The sequence below is a fragment of the Plectropomus leopardus genome, chromosome 7 (assembly GCF_008729295.1).
Source record: "Plectropomus leopardus isolate mb chromosome 7, YSFRI_Pleo_2.0, whole genome shotgun sequence".
NCBI classification, from domain to species: Eukaryota; Metazoa; Chordata; class Actinopteri; order Perciformes; family Serranidae; genus Plectropomus; species Plectropomus leopardus.
The window spans coordinates 1,309,304-1,327,329 of NC_056469.1; the positions used below are offsets into that span (position 1 = coordinate 1,309,304).

Consider the following 18,026-nt stretch of genomic DNA (forward strand, 5'->3'; position numbering starts at 1 on the left):
TTTCAGCTATAATAGACATGTGAGGACCAATATTGTGTTGGAGGATAATTTCGCCAAGGCCTATTGGACAGTACATATTACATTATACAACACTACATATCTGGTCACTGCAGCCTCAGATATAAATTTATTTCAGAAATTTTCATCTGATGAATCTAAATGTGAATGAATTTTGGTAGCATTTGTAATTATTTAATTTTAGTGGTAACTTACATGTTTCTGTCCGTCAGGTCCTCAAAGTTGTACCCCCGAATGCGTTGGTGGGTGTCAGATGCAAGGACGGTCCGGCCGTCACTCAGACACCACAGGCACTGCACCCGAACTCCTTCCCATGAGTCCAGCAGGTTTCCATCCAGGTCCTGGGAGTCAGGAGGAAACAGGATGCATTCAGAAACACCATCAACACCACAATGTTTATCAGTATTTGAAAACATAAAACTCAAGACATTATCGGACCCAACATTCTGTGGTGTCAGCACTTTTAAAGTTTCTGAGTAACTGGGCGACAGCAGGGATGGTGAGGTCAAAGTACTGTACATCTGAACATCTACCCCCTCTTCCTTAATGATCCAGCCTGGAGGCACTAAATGAATGGCAACAGAGTACCATAACAACCTTTTTTTTTTTTTTAGGATGGCTGATGTTTTTCAAACAAAGCCATTAGATTTGTTAGAAGGATGTTTTTTTCATCCCAGCTCAGATGAAACAGAGATTGCACTGGTCAGTGTGCGATTATCAGAATGTCATTTCCGATCATATCCAAGCATCCTTTTGTAAATAAACCAGCAGCATTTAGGTAATGAAAACATTATTATTAGGCAAATTGTGGACTGAGGTGGCACTCGCTTCTGTGCTTCAACCACCGTCAGGACACCTTTAAAAATGTGTTTTTTCCAGTCAGAGAGTGTGATGTAAATACACTGTATGTAATGCTCAGAGTCAGCGACAGATACTCACACATTGGTAGAACTGGCCTCTCTGGCCACCGGTGACGAAGCGTTTACCATCTGGATTCCAGGCCACGCTGGTCAGACTATCCTCATGAGACTGACTCATCTTTGTTCGTAACTCCCCCGTCTACACAACACAAGCGGGGAAAGAGAAATAGGACTGAAAAGATCAGACTACAACAACTCCACAACACACTTATTCCATTTTTTTGTTGTGACCTTCTAATTGCCCGAAAAATAAAAAAAAGCAAATACTGCTAACCCTTCAGGTTTGAGAGTGTGTGAAGAGGCAGTTAAGTGTTTGTATAGTGGAGAGCAGAGGATGAGGTGGAGCTGAGGAAAGAAGCTGCTCAGAGATCCTCTGGATCGCTTGCCAGACTGCAGCAGAGTGAACTTGCTTTAATATTGTGGGACTCTTTCTTTGCTTTTGTAATTTATTTTGATGTGAGATTCTCTTATATGCCTCTAGGGGTTTTCTGTATCTCACCTGCACAATCTGTTCTATTTTGTTGATTTTTTTACTGTGCAAATAAATAAATACTAAAAAAATGCAAAATACTAAAACACTGTCTGGTGGGTTACACCATGAATACACAAACCGTCCTGGGTTAGTGTGGGGGGATCTAAAAGTCTTGTTCAGTGCCCACGAATGGGATACAAGAATAAGTCAGAATCTAAGAAGTTACAAGATGCATATTGATCAAAAGTCATTATTATCTTGATGAACACATTCAAAGGCACATCCTCTTGCACAGCACTGTCAGTCCTCACAGCTTGTCTTCTGTCTTCATCAAGTTGGACATCTATTATATATTGACTGAATTTGTGCATATCTTTGTGTTACTGGGTTAATGTTTGCTTTCCCCACTTATAATTTATTTGTTTTCTTTGAGCTTGATCGTCATTGTAATTTTAGATAATTGTTCTTTCTTCCTACATCGCAATTTATTTAATGAATGATTTTTTTCTGCTTACAGATTATGTAACCAGATTGATGAAGAGGAAAGGCAGGACACTCCCTCCTCCCCTCTCACTATCTTCCCCATGATGTAGGGATATGTAGTTAATCTGTCTTGTTGATATTTTAAGATGACGTGTTACTGACAAACTATCATTTTTGATATGTAATAATAGGATCTGTTTCATTTGCTCATACAAGGTGTGACAGTTTGAAGTAACAGGCATGCATATGTGACCATAAATGGCCTATTACTAAGCAGGTTTTCCACCCTGCTTCTGATTGGACTCTGCAGCTGCAGCTGCAGCCCATATAAAACACGGTGTAGTGCATTGTTATACAAACCCGATGAAGCAGTGAGCAAAACGTGTTGTTTCTTGTTCAAAATGAAGATTTAATTAAAAGAAGAAGCAGTTCAGCCTTTTTGTGCACAGTGATTCAACTGATTTACTCATTATTATCTTGATTTTGGCCAGATTGTGTTCAAATACATAGAAAAGAACTACAAAGGGTACAAACACACAAAACACCATATCTGGATTTGCTCTAGCCCACTCTTAGTTCCTACCAACACTGTCTTTGTGTTACTAACTCTCTACTGTAGTATCTGTGGAAACCTTCAGAGTAGCTTCAGCTGAAGTTTACAAAGCATTACCGGGATCTTTTTACAGCCAGCATGAAGGGCTGGAGGAGGGTGAAGAAAAAACCCTTTTCCATGTGGGTAAGATAGATGGTGTTGTTAAAGCATTAGTTCAGATTTTTTCAAAGTGCAGCAGAAGCTGAGGAGACTTGTACATATCAGCAAAGAGCAGGGGGCTGAGCTGATGTCACCAGCAGCAGCAGATAGACAGTACACTCTGCTACAAAGACTGGGAGTTCCTGTTGACCATGAAGAATCAGTTGTGAGCTGAGTGAGTGACAGATGGACAGGCTGTGACAGCTGGTTGTCATGGAGAAGTTAACAACCCACTGTTTCTAATTACGAGCAAAAAATACATTAGGGCTGCAGCTGCATAGTTAACCGCAGATAAACAACGAATTCAAATTTTCATACTGCTATATTAAAGGTCCCACATTTTGCTCATTTTCAGGTTCATGCTTTTGCGTGCTGACATACTCTAATGTTTAAAAAACACTTTTTTCTCACACTGTCTGCTTGAATGTACCTGTATCCAGCCTCTGACTGAAAGAGTCAGAGGGCCCTAAAAGAGGAGCTCCTCCTGTCATTTGAATGTGGTTTGGGTATAAAAAGTTAGACAAAGCACCACTATGACTTGCAAATACAATTAACTGCAATTAATCTATAGCAGCACTTGATTTAACTTTATATTTGTTTATATTTGTCAGTGTTTTAATTAAACTTTATTATAACAGTATTTTATGTAAATGTATTTTATGGCAGTAGCTACTTTATCTGTAACTGTGGTTCATTTAATTATTTTGTATTTTAGTAGTTTACAGTAGTTTTGAGATTTCAAAATATCGTGATATTTATCATGTATCACAATATCACTTAAAAGTATTGTGATATTATTTAGAAGCCATATCGCCCAGCTCTAGCTGACACTTACTGGTTTCCCAGCGCCCTGGCAATATGCACGTTCATGAGCAGGTTGTCGTATTTTTTGCATCATGTTATACAGCCTCCTGAATAATATAATTTCTTAAAAATGGCCGCTGTTCCCTTTTAAGAATTTTGCAGTACTAACTACTCTACACTTTCTGTATTAGTACATAACTGGCATCTGTGATAACATGCTGGCTTTTCTTACAGGAACCCTCTCCAGCTGTTTAAAGCCTGCAGGACAGACCCTCAGAGTCTGTAAGACAAAAACATAAATAAAATCTTACAGAATGATGCTAGTGGCCTCTGCATAGTTGAGCTCATAGCTGATTGTCCAGTGGCCCGCTGCTGATTAATGTTCACCACAGAGCTAACAGTAGCAGCCATTCAATTACTGTCACTGTAGTTATATTTGATTGATTTTTCTAAATGTGGATCACAAATGAGTCAGACAGAAGGAAGCCGATGAGCAGCTGACAGCGTGTGACACATGTTGTACCTGGACATTCCACAGCCATAGCTCAGAGCAGTCATCAGGACCACAGGCTATCAGATAGGTGTCATCAGGGCTCCATGCCAGGTACGAAACACCGTAAGCATGACCCTCCAGAGTCTTCATCAACTTCAGCTGCTGGGTTTCCTGTTGACCAACACACAAACCAGTCAAAATCTGTTTCTTTCAACTCATTCTCTGTGCTGTGAGGTGACACTGATGCTGAGGAAATGATTGATCACCGTGTCCACGTGCCACACAATGACGGTGGTGTCTTTGGACCCAGTTGCCAGTTTTGTGCCGTTGTTGGAGAACTTGCAGAACCAAACTTCATTGCAGTGTTCAGTGAGAATCTGCTGAGTGTAGCAGGGGAACTGTTTCCTAAAGATCAGAAACACACGCACAGGTAGACATCAAGCTTCATCATGCTAACACAACTTAACAATGTAAATGGTCAGATACATTGGTTTGACAGTTATCTAATATGATTGGCTATGATGTACACTGAAGGATTACGTATTTATAGCAGACTACCGGAAACACACATCAAAGCTTGATTACTTTGTTTAACCCACAGGGCCCACTTTAATATTACACACACTTGAACTGCACTGCGCACAAAATGCACTTTTTAAAATCAAGTTTTAAAAATTATTATATATTAATCAAATTTTCTCCTTTTATTGAGTTTTATTTTTTTCAAACCAAAATCAGTTATAATAATGTATATCAAATATTCATTACATTTCAGCATTTTAACCCTTTAATTGCCAGGTTTTTGTCATGATGCCGCTATGTTTTTATAAGGAAAAAAACACACGCAAAAAATGAACTATTTTCAATATACTACATGCAAAGTAGATTTTTTTGATGATCACAGCCTGAGATATGTCAATGATTAGCAGTAACATAGGTTGTAACAGTGCACCTAGTTGAAACAGCATGCATTTTTTCTACATAACAAATATGGTAAAAAATGCCATTTGTTGGATGGAAAATAGTAAAAATGACAAATTCCAGGCCAAAAGCCCAGAACGACACCTAGAATTAATACAATGCATGTTTTTAGGCTTTGATGGCTGTGGGACAAACAGCACCTAAAGGTTAAACAGGCCTGTGTGGAGCCCTGGTGTGGGTTCTTACCGGCTGCAGGCATGGTCCAGCAGGAGAGACACGGAATCCAGTCCACTGTCCAGCTTGGTGTTGTGGTAGAGGCAGCGCTCCCTCTGCAGCTCAACCGCCTGCTTCAGCAGAGTCTGCAGGCGGCGAGGAGGCAGCATCACTGACGGAGGCAGGTATGCTGCAGTTAAACACAGAAAGATTCTCATCAGTTCAGAACATTTACACCCTGTTCACACCTGCTGTTAACATGCATCTTGGGTTATGTGATCATTAGTGAACAGCGTGAACCACAAGCGTTAATGGCCACCAAGACACATTTCTGATCTGATCACTGAAACCAGCTGCCGAGGTGGTCTGGGACACACATGACCATATTTTTAAACACTTTTTTGAGGTAATTTCCCCATATTTTCTGTTTTTTTATTTTTAAAAAACACCTTTCCTTTTTTGCTTTTTTTCCTCTAATTTTGACGTTACTTTTTTGTACCTTTTTACTAATTTCTAGCTAATTTTGGGGTAATTTCTTTTTAAGTTGCTCATAACAATGACTCATGGGGGGGGGGGGGTACAATTTATAAGTGTACATATGTTTACGTTGCCCTCTGTGATCCTCTGCGTCCTACAGTTACCCATAACACCATTCTCTGTGTAGGTCGCGGTGACGTGTATGTGTATCTATAGAGAAGTAGCTAGGTGCCAAAATTGTCAATTTATGTGTTTATCTGCTACAAATAAGATGAGGTTTCTCCAAGGAAAGGCTACAAAGCCCACCACTTTTCCATCAAGCGCCAGCTGCTTGCTTTTGGCGCCCATGTTAAGCAGTTCAACCACTCATTTTGGATGCGCTGCAGCCTCACACTCTGTGTCAGGCTCACAATCTGCAGCAACAGTTTCGGTGTGTGGTCTATTTTTCCACAAGCCATAAGCGACTCTGGCAGGAAAACACACTGAATACTCTATTATTGACAATATAAAGGATATGTTGGATATGATATAAATAATGTGATCATATAAATGATATAATATGCATCCAGTGTGTCTAAACAGAGAGGGAGAGAGACGAGCACACACACAGAGACAGACACACACACACAAAGAAGCAGGGAGGGACAGAGCTCTCCATGTGATTAGAAAAAAGCAGAGAAGAAGAATGGCTGCTGATTGGTGCAGAGAAATGCGCTCTTGGTGTGTCCAGTGTGAAGCCGGTCCCAAACAATAGGAAAGTGATTAAATAAGTTTCAATTGGGCAACTGAAAACATGATATTTTAATACTGCCTAAAGATTTACATCCAGTTATAATCAAGGTAATATTGCATCCTAAGATTGTTATGGCCAGGATGTGCACACTGCTCAACGTTGTTGTTTGCACAGGTTGAGACGTAAGCTTGTAAGCAGCTTGACATTTTCAAATATATATTGTACACAAGGACTACCCACTGCTGTTGATGCAGCTGCTCTTGCTGTACATGGTAATGACAGTACAGAGAGAGTGTTAACTGTGTGTAGTAAGAAAACTATGAGTTGAGTCAGACTGCACTCACTCTGCAGCTTGTCCAGCAGCTTTGTTCTGGATGCCGTTCCTTTGCCTTCCCACTCTGCTTTGGCTCGCAGGTCCTCTGCATGACTGCACATCAGGTACCTGCAGAACACAAGAGGACAGTTTCTCATCTCCTGTCAGACATACTCACACCTGCTTCTACCGTGAGCTCTCTCTCTCTCACACACACACACACCTCTCCATCAGCAGTCAATCCTGTCATGCTTGCAACTCATACAATTAAGGCTCCTCCTCCACTATTCCTACAAAAAAAACAAAAAAACCCCCAAAAAACAGGCAGGAAAATGCCACTGAACTGGACGCTTAATAATACCACATACCACTCTGCAAACAAAATGCAATTTTCAAAATCAGGCTTTTAAGGGAGGTGTTACACATCCAAAAATCAACCTAATAAATACCAATTAATATCTTACATAAGTATTTTCACAAAAAGTATGGCTTATTTCATCTTTTTAGTGCACTGTAACAAGTTCAACCATGACAGTGTCTCTGATGTAATGATGTTGACCCAACCTTGCAAAGTGAAGCAATGTGGTTCCTTGACAACAAAAGAAAAAAATAATGTCACTTTAATGTCATGTTTTTTTTCTGCAATGACTTCATAATCTTATAGAATATCCATGTTTTTATCTTGTAAATTACCACTTTAATCTCCCTGGTTCTGTATTTTTATTATATATTTTTTAATTTTTTAGGGATAATACTTGGCTAGCTATATCAGTTGTATCATCTTCACAGCATTAAAAGGAGGAAAACTTGGCAAAAGGTCCAAACAAATATTACACAAGAAGACCTGGTGACTTTAGGGAATGTTGGTAAGTCTGGTCCACAGTTCTATATCTCATGTCAAGAATATCCAGAGATGCTCAAGGTCCCCAGTAGACGCTGTCTGATGTTCTCATTGTTTATGAGGACTGAGAAATCCCTCTAGCCCCATTCTTAGGCCAAACTGTCAACTTTGCACCAAAGATATTGAACCCAATTTTAGAACGTTATTGTGTCACAGTGAAGTTGAGCTTCATTAAAAGTCATCACTTCATTATTTTATCCTAACAGACATTTGTGGGAGATTTTGTCATAATTATTGTATGAGTTATGACTAAAAATGTGATTATCCTTGAGTCCAAGTGAACATTATTGCCAAATTAGAAGATATTTTTCCTCAATGTGTATGTGAGCTATTGCATTCACAAGAATGGGACAAAGACAAACATACATATGTACATTTCCACAGATGGACAATCTGTGACTATAAAGCCTCTAACCACAGCTGTCTCAAGTGGAGAGGCATAAAAAGCTAAACTCAAACATAAAAACAATGAGCAACATTTGACATTGTGTTGTAAATAATAACTCTGCTTCCATCAGCAGCGTCCCTGTCTGCTGGGGAACTGACCCGCTCAGAATGTGGATCCGCTCTGTGTTGTACTTGAGAGGAGTGAGCTCAGCTCGGAGGACCTGCAGAGCCTCCAGGACCTTCCCGTCCTCCAGGTACTCCAGATACTTCTGCTGCAGCAGCAAGAACTTCATCCGCTGGACAGGAGGACAGGGTGATGACAAGGCCACACATTAAACAAGGACATTAGTTATTAAAGGTTGAACTGAACACTTCATCTCGATTATGATTAATGAACAAATGTTTTGTTTTTTGCTTTTTTTGTTTTGTATTTTGCCCTCGTAGTTCACTGACATGGTTTCATGTGACCATGGTGTGTAATGAACGATGATGCATTATTATTTATTAAACTATCCAGCATTATATAAGAAATAAAAGTCCATCTTAAACAAACTTCGGATACATTGAGCTCATAATAGGACAACCTCTCCTGACTGCAGGACTCTGACTTCAACTTCTGCTCTGTGCTATTAACTGTTTAACTTTGGAAAAAAAAAGTTTTGAATAGGCCTACTTCCTCTATAGCTGCCAATAGCCTTCCAACACCCTCAGTTAGAGAAAGGTTGAAAATAAGGTCGTGTGCTTGTGGCCCCAGGCCCCAAAAACATTACATCTGCCCTTGGTAATAATAAGCTCAGCGCGAGCAGCTGGATGAGACACGGAGTGATGCATCCTGGCGTTTCTAAATAATTCATCCAAAGTCTGACTAAAACCTGAAACTAACATAAAGTGGTCTGTAGAAGTCTAAGGAAGTCACTTTCCACCTCTGAATATTGTTCATTCAGACACTTTGGTGCTGTGAGGAGAAGCTCCGCTCTGATTGGCTGTCTGTCTCACTTGGGCCATCACTTAATAAAACTCTGTATCTTTCTTGGAACACTTTCAAACTGATTTGAACAAAAAACCTGTGTTACTGTACTTCCAAAACAAATATGAAAACATTATCAACATTTTTGACCACATTTCCCTGTTCATCACTGTCTATCTTGTAAGTTTGACGTGATTGAAGAGATTGTCTGTTGAGGTGACTGGCCAATCCTAAACTGTCTCTGCTCTGCTTTGTCTTGAAGAATACTTTGGGATGGAAATCACCATTACTGTGGGAATATGGGATTGTCAAATAGACACCTTGGAAAAAAAGACTTTTTGAAATAAGAACTAGTGCAATGTGAAATAAACTGCGGTGAACTGTTAAAAGAAGTGTGAAAATCTATTGCATCACATCACATTCTTACAGTTATATTTTGTGTTTATTCGTATATTTATTTATTGTGCCGGCAGCACAGCCAATTTATACAATCAGCACAGTTTAAAGCTGGGCATCTAGGGTTCTTGAATTATGGCTAAAAACATGTTTTATGAGTTCAAAGTGACCTTCACTTTGGACCTGCGACCACCAGATTCTAATTAGTGAATTCTTGAGTCCAAATGGGCGTTGTGCCAAATTTGAGGAAACTCCCTCAAGGCAGGGTGAAAATGAGACAGACGCAAGGTCCTTTGAACACTAAATTCTAATGAGCTCATTGTTAAGTCTAAGTGAATGTTTGTGATAATTTGAAGAAAAATTCACTCAAGGTGTTCTTGAGATATCCCGTTCACAAGAATGAGACGAATGCAAGATGACCTTGACCTATGGCCGCCAAAACAAGTTAATCCCTGAGTCTACTCAAATAATTGTGCCAGAATTGAAGAACTTCCCTCAGGGCATTCTTCAGATAACGCGACTATAGGAACCCATAAACATAATGCCTGAAGCCTCGGCTATCACCAGCATGGAGGCATAAAAAAAAAAGAAAATCAATACGTGGCTGTCGATGTTAACACTATGGCAGTTGCCACAAATCAATGTTTGGGAAACTCTAGCGTATTGGGCAGGAACAGCTAAATGTAGCACTTTTAATTTACTTCGAAAAGTCTATATTTTTTATTCATTCTCTTGCACATAAACATTTTGACCACTTTTTTCGTCAGTATACAATTCTGCGATTGTTGTGTTTGTGAACGGCACATGAAACATTTATTTACTGATGAGACAGCACAGAGACACAGCCCTCTGTCAGTGCTCTGAGGATTGTGGGGCACTGCCACTTACCACTATAGCACTTGGAGAATGCATCAATGCCTTCAGCTCATTCAGATCACTCTCAGCCTGAATAAGAAGAGGGATAAAGCATCAACAAAACAAACTGGGGTATGTCGAACATTTGATCACCCCATTAATAGATAAACACTGACTAATGGTGACATCACACATGAAAACAATCTGTTTTTTTGTCAAATTAGACTTCCTCTGCTGAGTCTAAATAAAAGAAGACTCAGCAGAGGAAGTTCCAAAAGAATCCTATGAGTATGGATATGCAGTTCAGATAACTTGCATCCACCTTGTCCCACTCTCCTTCCATCACATGATTGCGGAACTTGGTGGCAGAGGGGTGCTCCAGTCTGCAGCCAGACTCCTGCATCAGGAGGTCCACCGTCTGACTGCAAACAATGAACGCAGCACAAGACAAATATATTAACATAATGCTAAAAACAAAACTATACCAGTACTAATAATAATTATAACCTCTGCATACCTCAGCACACATGATCAATGTTTAATAAAATCACTGAAAATAGAACATGTACAGTCTTTTCATGTGACCAGCTTATACACAAGTGTGACACTATGTACTGAGAGGGACGAGCGACACATTTGATTTTTTTCATAGTAATTTTTGTAACTAACCAGTGATGAAGAGATGAGGAAAACAGGTGGGTTGAACAAAAATTAATGATGGTATTTATACATTATAATTTCTTGAATTTCTTGGAATTATTAATAATAGGGCCCGAGCACCGAGTAGTGTGAGGACCCTCTTGAAACTGAAGGAATTATTACTATTATCATCATTATTATTAATTATATTTTTATTTTCTCAAATAAATTGTCTTTTTGAGGGCTTTAACATATTCAAAAAGTCATGAAACTTTGCAGACTTACCAGGTCTGGTGAAAAATTTGATATTTTAATGGCCTTGTGCCTCGGTGGGAGGAAACGTATTAGTGGCGCCCCCTACAGATTTTCAACGAATCAGCCCCTGCAGCACGTTTTACCTAAAGCTGTGAAATTTTGGAGTCCTGTGCAACACCCAAAGACTAACAAAAAAGTCTCTTGGGGCCATACCGTAAAACCAAGGGGGGTCATAATTTTTAAAACTTGTCCTAGAGCTTTCATCAGATTGACTTCAAATGTTATGGCTACCTTCATAAGACCTTTGACGGTAAAAGTTATTTAAATCATGAGTTTTCATCACACCGTGTGATCTGTATGAGGCATCTAATTTGCATGTTGTGTTTTGAACCAGGAAGTAAACAGGAAGTGGTATGTAACTCTGCTGTTAATTGTCCAATATAACCCAAACTTCACATGTTTGATAGGAGTCCTGCCCTGAACACATTTATATGACAATTTTAAGCGATAATGAGAGCGCCACCTATTGGCACAGGAAAGGCAAAGTTTTACACTAAGAAGTCCAGCTCCTAGCAGGTTGACTCAAATAATCTCAAAATGGTTTAAAAAAATCTTTAAGACGTTGATGATGTTTGAAAATCAATATTGAGAGCTTCGTTGAAAGGTGTTACCGAAGTCGGGTGGTCAATTTCAATGTTTCGACATGACATCAAAAACTGCATGCACCAAAACTCAGCAAACGTGGCACACACATCAGAAGTCCTAAAATGTGATATCTGATATGATTTTCTTTTGCACTGATGTGCCAAAATGGCTCTGTAGCGCCCCCTACAGATTTCAATGAAGCAGCCCCTGTGGTACATTTCACCTAGAGCTACAAAACTTGGGAGGCATGTGTAACAGCCCGAGACCTACAAAACAGTCTCTTGGAGCCATACCCTAAACGCAACAGGAAGTCAGCCATTTTGAATTGAATGTTCACTTTTGGCGTATTTTTGGCCATTTTCAGGGGTCGCAATTTTTAGACCTTCTACAGATTTCATCCGATTGACTTCAAAATGAAAACATCCTCTCAGAAGGCCTGGGACATAAAACGTTATTACATTTGTGAGTTTTCGTCACACCGTGTGGCCGTTTCTGGGCCAGACATTTCCATGTCTTACCGTTAACCAGGAAGTACAGGAAGTATTTTATAACTATAAGGGAAATGGTTCAATCTTCACCAAACTTCATGTTTGATGACAGTCTTGCCCTGAACACATCTATATGACAACCATTATCATTACTTATACTGCCCCCTACTGGCAACATGAAATGTCATGGAAATTACATGCTTTCTTCTTTGATGGTCTGCTCCTACAGATTTTATCCGACTGACTTCAAATCTGGTGACAAAACCTTCACGACCTTAATGATGCCTGCCTCTGAAGTATAGGTTCTTCCATGAACGCCGTTTCCATGGAGACCCAGTGGTTGCCGCCAAAAAGGAAGATGTTGTAACTTCACTTTGCATCGACTGATTGGCCTCAGATTTCACAGTTGTGGTCAGGCTTCAGCCCTGCACACATCAACATGTCATTTAAATACAATACTCACTGCACCACCTGCTGGCAACAGGAAGTAAGCCTCGTAACACAACTATCCTTTAATGTACATGAAATTTACATTGTGCGGTCTCCAAATGATGTAGACCGAGATGACTTCGATTTTGTGTGGCCTCCAGCGACATCCACAGGAAGTACTACACCATGTGAAATATCTGACTTAAGGGTCCAAACTCTCACACTGCGTACTTTCTCCAACTTTCACTAGAATTAAAGATCTGGACAGTTGAAGTTACGCCCCTAACCCTGACTTGCGTGGGGGTGCGAGGGCCCGTTCATCACTGCTTGCAACTTTAATTGTTTCTGTGCTTGTATTTTTTATAGTGAACAGTGTCTTTGTATGGTAGTATGCTAGTTCAGCAGTTTCAAGCTAAATTAAAGCTGTAAGCAGCGATGAACAGGCCCTAGCACCCCCACCTATGTCGGGGTACTGGTAGGACTTAAGCTAAAGCAGTTGTTCATTTCTGTGAACGTCGGATAATATAAGCAAAGAGTTTGGACCCTGGAGTGAGCTACTTCACATGGTGTAGTACTTCCAGCGGCCAAAAGGTGGCAGCGGAGGAGAGACAAATTCCATGTTGTCTTTGTGTACATCGTTTGTTCGCCAAACCATGTAAATATCAAGTAAACTCAATGATAATTGTCCCTCAAGGCTTACTTCCTGTTGCCAGTAGGTGGTGCTATTATGACTAGTGAAAATTAGCATACAGATCTATTCAGGGCGCGACCCTCATCAAACTTTCAAGTTTCAGGCAGATCAGACAATGTACATCAAAGTTACAACAATTTTCTGTTGTATGGCGAAACACTAAAATTGTTTGCCACTTAACTGGAAAACCGTAAAAGTTTTGCGCAAACCTGTGATAACTAAACACACCAATTCTGAAGTCGATCGAATGAATCTTATAGGAAAACATGGCAAAATTAGAAGGCCCGAAATCACCCAAAATGAGCACAAAATTTAAAATGGCCGACTTCCTGCTGGGTTTGAGGGATGGGTCCAAAAGGCTTTATGTGTGTCTCCGCATGATACATGAATGTACCGAATTTCGTAATTGTAGGTGACACTTTATATGAACTTCCTATAGGGGCTACACATTAGGGGGCGATGTGGAGCCATTTTGCCCCAAAAGACCAAATTTTTCACCGTACTAACTTTCATGAGTTTTTGAGCATATTTAGAGCTCCAAAAATGCAATTATTTTGGTAAAATAATAATAATAATTCCTTGCATTCCAAGAAGGTCCTGCACCGGTCTGTGCTCAGGCCCTAACTAACAGAGTATGACAGGCTGCCATACTCCAAACAGTTTTGTGCCAAACTGGCCAAACTGTGTAATTACAACTTCTGGGTCTGTCGGGTGATGCCATTGGGCCCCAAAATGAGATTTTTTTCATTGTAAACTTAGACTGGGAAAGAGATATCTGCAGTGAATCTATCTTTCTGAGCACCATACTGTTGGTCCTACAGTATAGCATAACAGGGATTTAGGCCATGAAGGGTGATCAGCTGAGGCAGGTTCAACCTTCTTTTGACATTTTTTCTAAATGTTTAGGAGCATCTCTTAAATGTGTCAATTATATCCACCAAGCTGTATTTGACTGTAAAGGTATGCTTGCTGTCATCATCCTACATCACGTTCTGTCAAACTAATGCTGCAACTAACAATTAGTTTTATTGTTGATTATTTTCTCAATTAACTAATAGGGTGTTTAGTCTATGAAATGTCAGAAAATGGTGAAAAATGCCAAAAGCCTTATTTGAGGTCATCAAATGTCCTGTTTTGTCCACAAACTAAAGAAATTTAGTGTCTTGTCATGAGAAGGAAAGAAACCAAAAACATTTACATTAAAGAGTATAGAATAACATAATTTTGACATTTTTCTTTAAAAAATGCTCAAACCAATATCAAATCGATAATGAAATTATTTGCTGATTAATTAACCCTTCGAAACCTGAGCAAATTGATTTCTTTTGAAAACACTGAAAGGGGGTGATGAGCAATGTAAACAGAAATGGTCGAAATGTTAGCAAAAAATTAGTGAAAAGAAATTACAAGAAAATCACCTGAAAATAAGCAACAAAAACAAAGAAGAAAAAAGAAACAGTGAACAACAAAAAATAAAATTACCAAGAGAAAATGTTTAAACAAAAAAAATAATGCTAAAAAATGCTAAAAAATCTGCTGCATCATTTTAAATGTATAAGAGAATATAAATAAAGCTTTCTGGACATTTTTTCCATGTTTTGTTTTTTGATCATATCTAATAATCACACCCAGCTAATTTTCAGATCATACTTATAATTAGTAGTAATGGTATCATAATAACCATTCTTCTTCTTCTTCTTCTTCTTCTTATTATTATTATTATTAGTAGTAGTAGCAGTAGTAGTAATAGTAGCAAAAGTAGTAATTGTAGTAGTATTTTGTTTTGTTTTATTTTATTTTTTCAGTTTGCGGGACATTTTGTGCCAAGTTGCTCAGTATGTTTTTCCCATGTTTTTGAAAGAAATCAAATGTGTCAGCGGTTTGAGTGCATGTGAAAGGCGTCTGAATGCAGCACAAGAAAACTGATGTTGATCAGGGTGTTAAAGGCTATAAATACTTTTCAACTAGTCGGTTACTTGATTGTAGCTCTATGCTAAAAAGAAAGCCAGCCAGTTTAAATTCCATTAAAAACTTCAATCCTGTGCGGGACTGTCTCCTCCACTGCGGACCAGAGGCCCAAACACATGATAAAAACTTGTTTGCTTGCGGGGTTATGTGGGAGCACCATCCACCTGTGTCCTTCAGAGTTCTCACATGTACTCAGTAGTATCTGTTCATGTTAACGCATTGCTGATATACAGGCCAGCATCGAGCTGCCGGATTTTTCAACAGAGCTTTGGGATGTTTTCCTCCCTCCATGCCTGTCCCGCCTGCATGATGGATTTGAGTGCGATAATTCATGTGACAGCTGTGAGGACAGGTTCGGCCGGCTGAGGACAACGTAACTTACTTGAACTGGCTGACTTACTTGAGACCCAGATCGTGTAGATGTTGTCCTATGAGCCGGATGACATCCTCCTCGCACTGAGACAGACGCTTCTTCTTCTTGCCGCCCGTGTTGCTGTCCGCCGGGCTGTTGCTGTTGTTGGCGGCGGGCTGCGCTGACACTCCGTTGTTGTTATTGTTGCTCACAGTGTTTCCATTGTTGCTGACTGACTGAAGTCCATTGGAGTGAGCCGCTCCGGTGGAGGACGACTCACCGTTCTGCGCACCATTTCGGCAGGACAGTTCTGAGTCTCGGTCCTGTCCTGCCCCGTTAGCCTGCATGTTCTCACGGTTTATGCGGGTAACACGGTGTGGAGTTAAACAGATGACAGGCGCGACGGGACACTGCGGGGAGAACAAAAAGCTCCGGTCCTGCCGCCGACAGGCCCACTGACCCAGATGCAGCCCCGAACTGCCCTGTTCCCCCTGCGGCCGAGTCTCCGTGTTTGTTCCGAGGCGGTGGCCGCGACGATACCTGATTTTCGACTCGGACGACGAAGAAACAGAGGCCTGAGTTATTTCGACAGCCGCATTGTGAGAAATTCGGTGGTGTTTGGCGCTGTCAGGTACCGTTAGAGCCGCGGTGAAGTTGTTGGGTAGAGCTTGTTATTGTTGCTCTCAGACAGCTGCAGCCCTGTTATGGACATACGCAGTGACGTCAGCGGAAATTCCTTCACGTCTTGTTGCGCGGGCTGCGTCGCCGAAGGGGGCGCTGTGCTCCTCTGTTTACCTTATTAGGCATAATGTAGGCCTCAGTCAAAACCGATATTAAATTTTATTTAATAATTATTAAAATTATACTAATAATGTGGCTCCGTATTTCAATATCAGCACATTATACCACTGGTGTTACTTCAATTGCTTCCATATTGCAGTAAGAGTTATACAGAAAAAGATTAATTCAAATTTGGACATAAATTATAAATTATAAGTTTAATATTAATATCTAAATTACAGGTTGTAATTTTGCAAGTGTAACGGAACTGTATCTCTGCATACATTCATTACACAGTGCAGTATGTAGTAATGCTGGCTACAGCATATTACAAGGTACTGCAATCAAATATACTGACCAAAAACTCAAAACCCAGCACTTTTGTTGTGTTTGCATTTGTGTTCAGTGGATTTAGTGATGGAGTATGGTCCCAGTTTTTATTTTAATTTCCATTTAAAGTAGCTGTAGTTGTAGTTTTCTTATTTGGGGTGATCTACCTCTTTGTGAGTGCTCCTGGGTTGTTTGCTGTGTTTCGTGTAACTTGGCTGTGGTGATGATAGAATTCACAACCAAGGTCAGTTAAGTATTTTCTCTCTTTCTTCTAAAGCACTGAGCTAAATTTATTCAACTTCTAAGTGTGTGCAAATTAAAACCGAGCCAAAATCAAAGAGAAGCAGCAGCGATGCCAGAGATTCTGCCTTTACACCTGACTCATTAGCTGATGCTCTTATTGGCCTCTTTGCTCAAACTCAGTCACCTGTGCTGATGTTGAGACAGCAGAGCTGATGAGCTCTTCAGTATCACTCACTGTGCAGTAATCATGACACAGAGGCTCATCGTAATTTATTTATTTTTAATAACTCACCTTATGATGACAACTGAAATGAAAGAGGGACCACTTAATGAGAAGGTCTTCAACATAAAAAAAGCAAAAAAGATTTGGGATCAGCTGCTCAGAACAGGCTAAGTAGACCTACAGTATACCTAATTCAAATCACAAAGACTGTGAAGAGGAATCAGAGTTCGGAATCAAACTGTGAACAGTAGAAGCTGAACGCTGACAACAACTAGAACCACACCACTGAATCATTTTGTTACCATCGGCTGGCTCTGCTGGCACAGGCCTTTCCAGATGGCCTCTCAGTGTTCTCGTGTTGTTACTTAGCTCAAAAAATTCAGTTGCAACCAAAAGCTGGAATCATGACACATTATTCAAAGTGCTTTTTTATTCCCAAGCCTGAGATTCTTTTAAATACACATCAGGGAATAGCCGTGGTCCACGTTTGGCTTTTTACATCTGAAGCTGTTCTTTTATTATTGGCACTTTCACATCTGTGTAAAAAACAACAATGTCCCTGTCATTTCCAATAAATACATCTAAACAATAAACACTGTCTAAACTTTATGTACAGTGAGGACACTCAGTCCTCTTCCCTTTCTTTAAATAGAACTAAACTCATACAGAACATTATAAAAATATGAATTAAAGGGGAAAGAATGATTGAACCTTTCCTTTAGAGAGGAGAGCATCAGGTTTGTCGAAGAAGAAACTATTGCACTTCATCCCACTCTACAGAGACATGTACAGGCTTTACAATCAGCAGAGGACAGATCAGTGTACATATACCTCCACCCAAAACACACACAGTCCATCTGCTTCCTGCCGGCTGGGTGT

The 18,026-nt window shown here is 40.0% G+C and overlaps 1 protein-coding gene across 1 annotated transcript in view; it reads right to left on the reverse strand.

Annotated features, from left to right (window-relative positions):
- The window catches only part of wdr26a (WD repeat domain 26a), a 29,187-nt gene extending 12,911 nt beyond the window's left edge, over positions 1 to 16,276 (reverse strand). The window contains exons 1-10 of the mRNA XM_042489825.1: positions 15,620 to 16,276; positions 10,427 to 10,526; positions 10,138 to 10,194; positions 8,046 to 8,182; positions 6,630 to 6,727; positions 5,109 to 5,265; positions 4,208 to 4,346; positions 3,972 to 4,112; positions 958 to 1,077; positions 214 to 359 (exon numbers count right to left, since the gene is read on the reverse strand). Of these exons, the coding sequence (XP_042345759.1) occupies positions 214 to 359; positions 958 to 1,077; positions 3,972 to 4,112; positions 4,208 to 4,346; positions 5,109 to 5,265; positions 6,630 to 6,727; positions 8,046 to 8,182; positions 10,138 to 10,194; positions 10,427 to 10,526; positions 15,620 to 15,918 (1,394 nt within the window). The 5' untranslated portion in view covers positions 15,919 to 16,276. The remainder of the gene's footprint in view (positions 1 to 213; positions 360 to 957; positions 1,078 to 3,971; positions 4,113 to 4,207; positions 4,347 to 5,108; positions 5,266 to 6,629; positions 6,728 to 8,045; positions 8,183 to 10,137; positions 10,195 to 10,426; positions 10,527 to 15,619) is intronic.
- Positions 16,277 to 18,026: the final 1,750 nt, after the last annotated feature.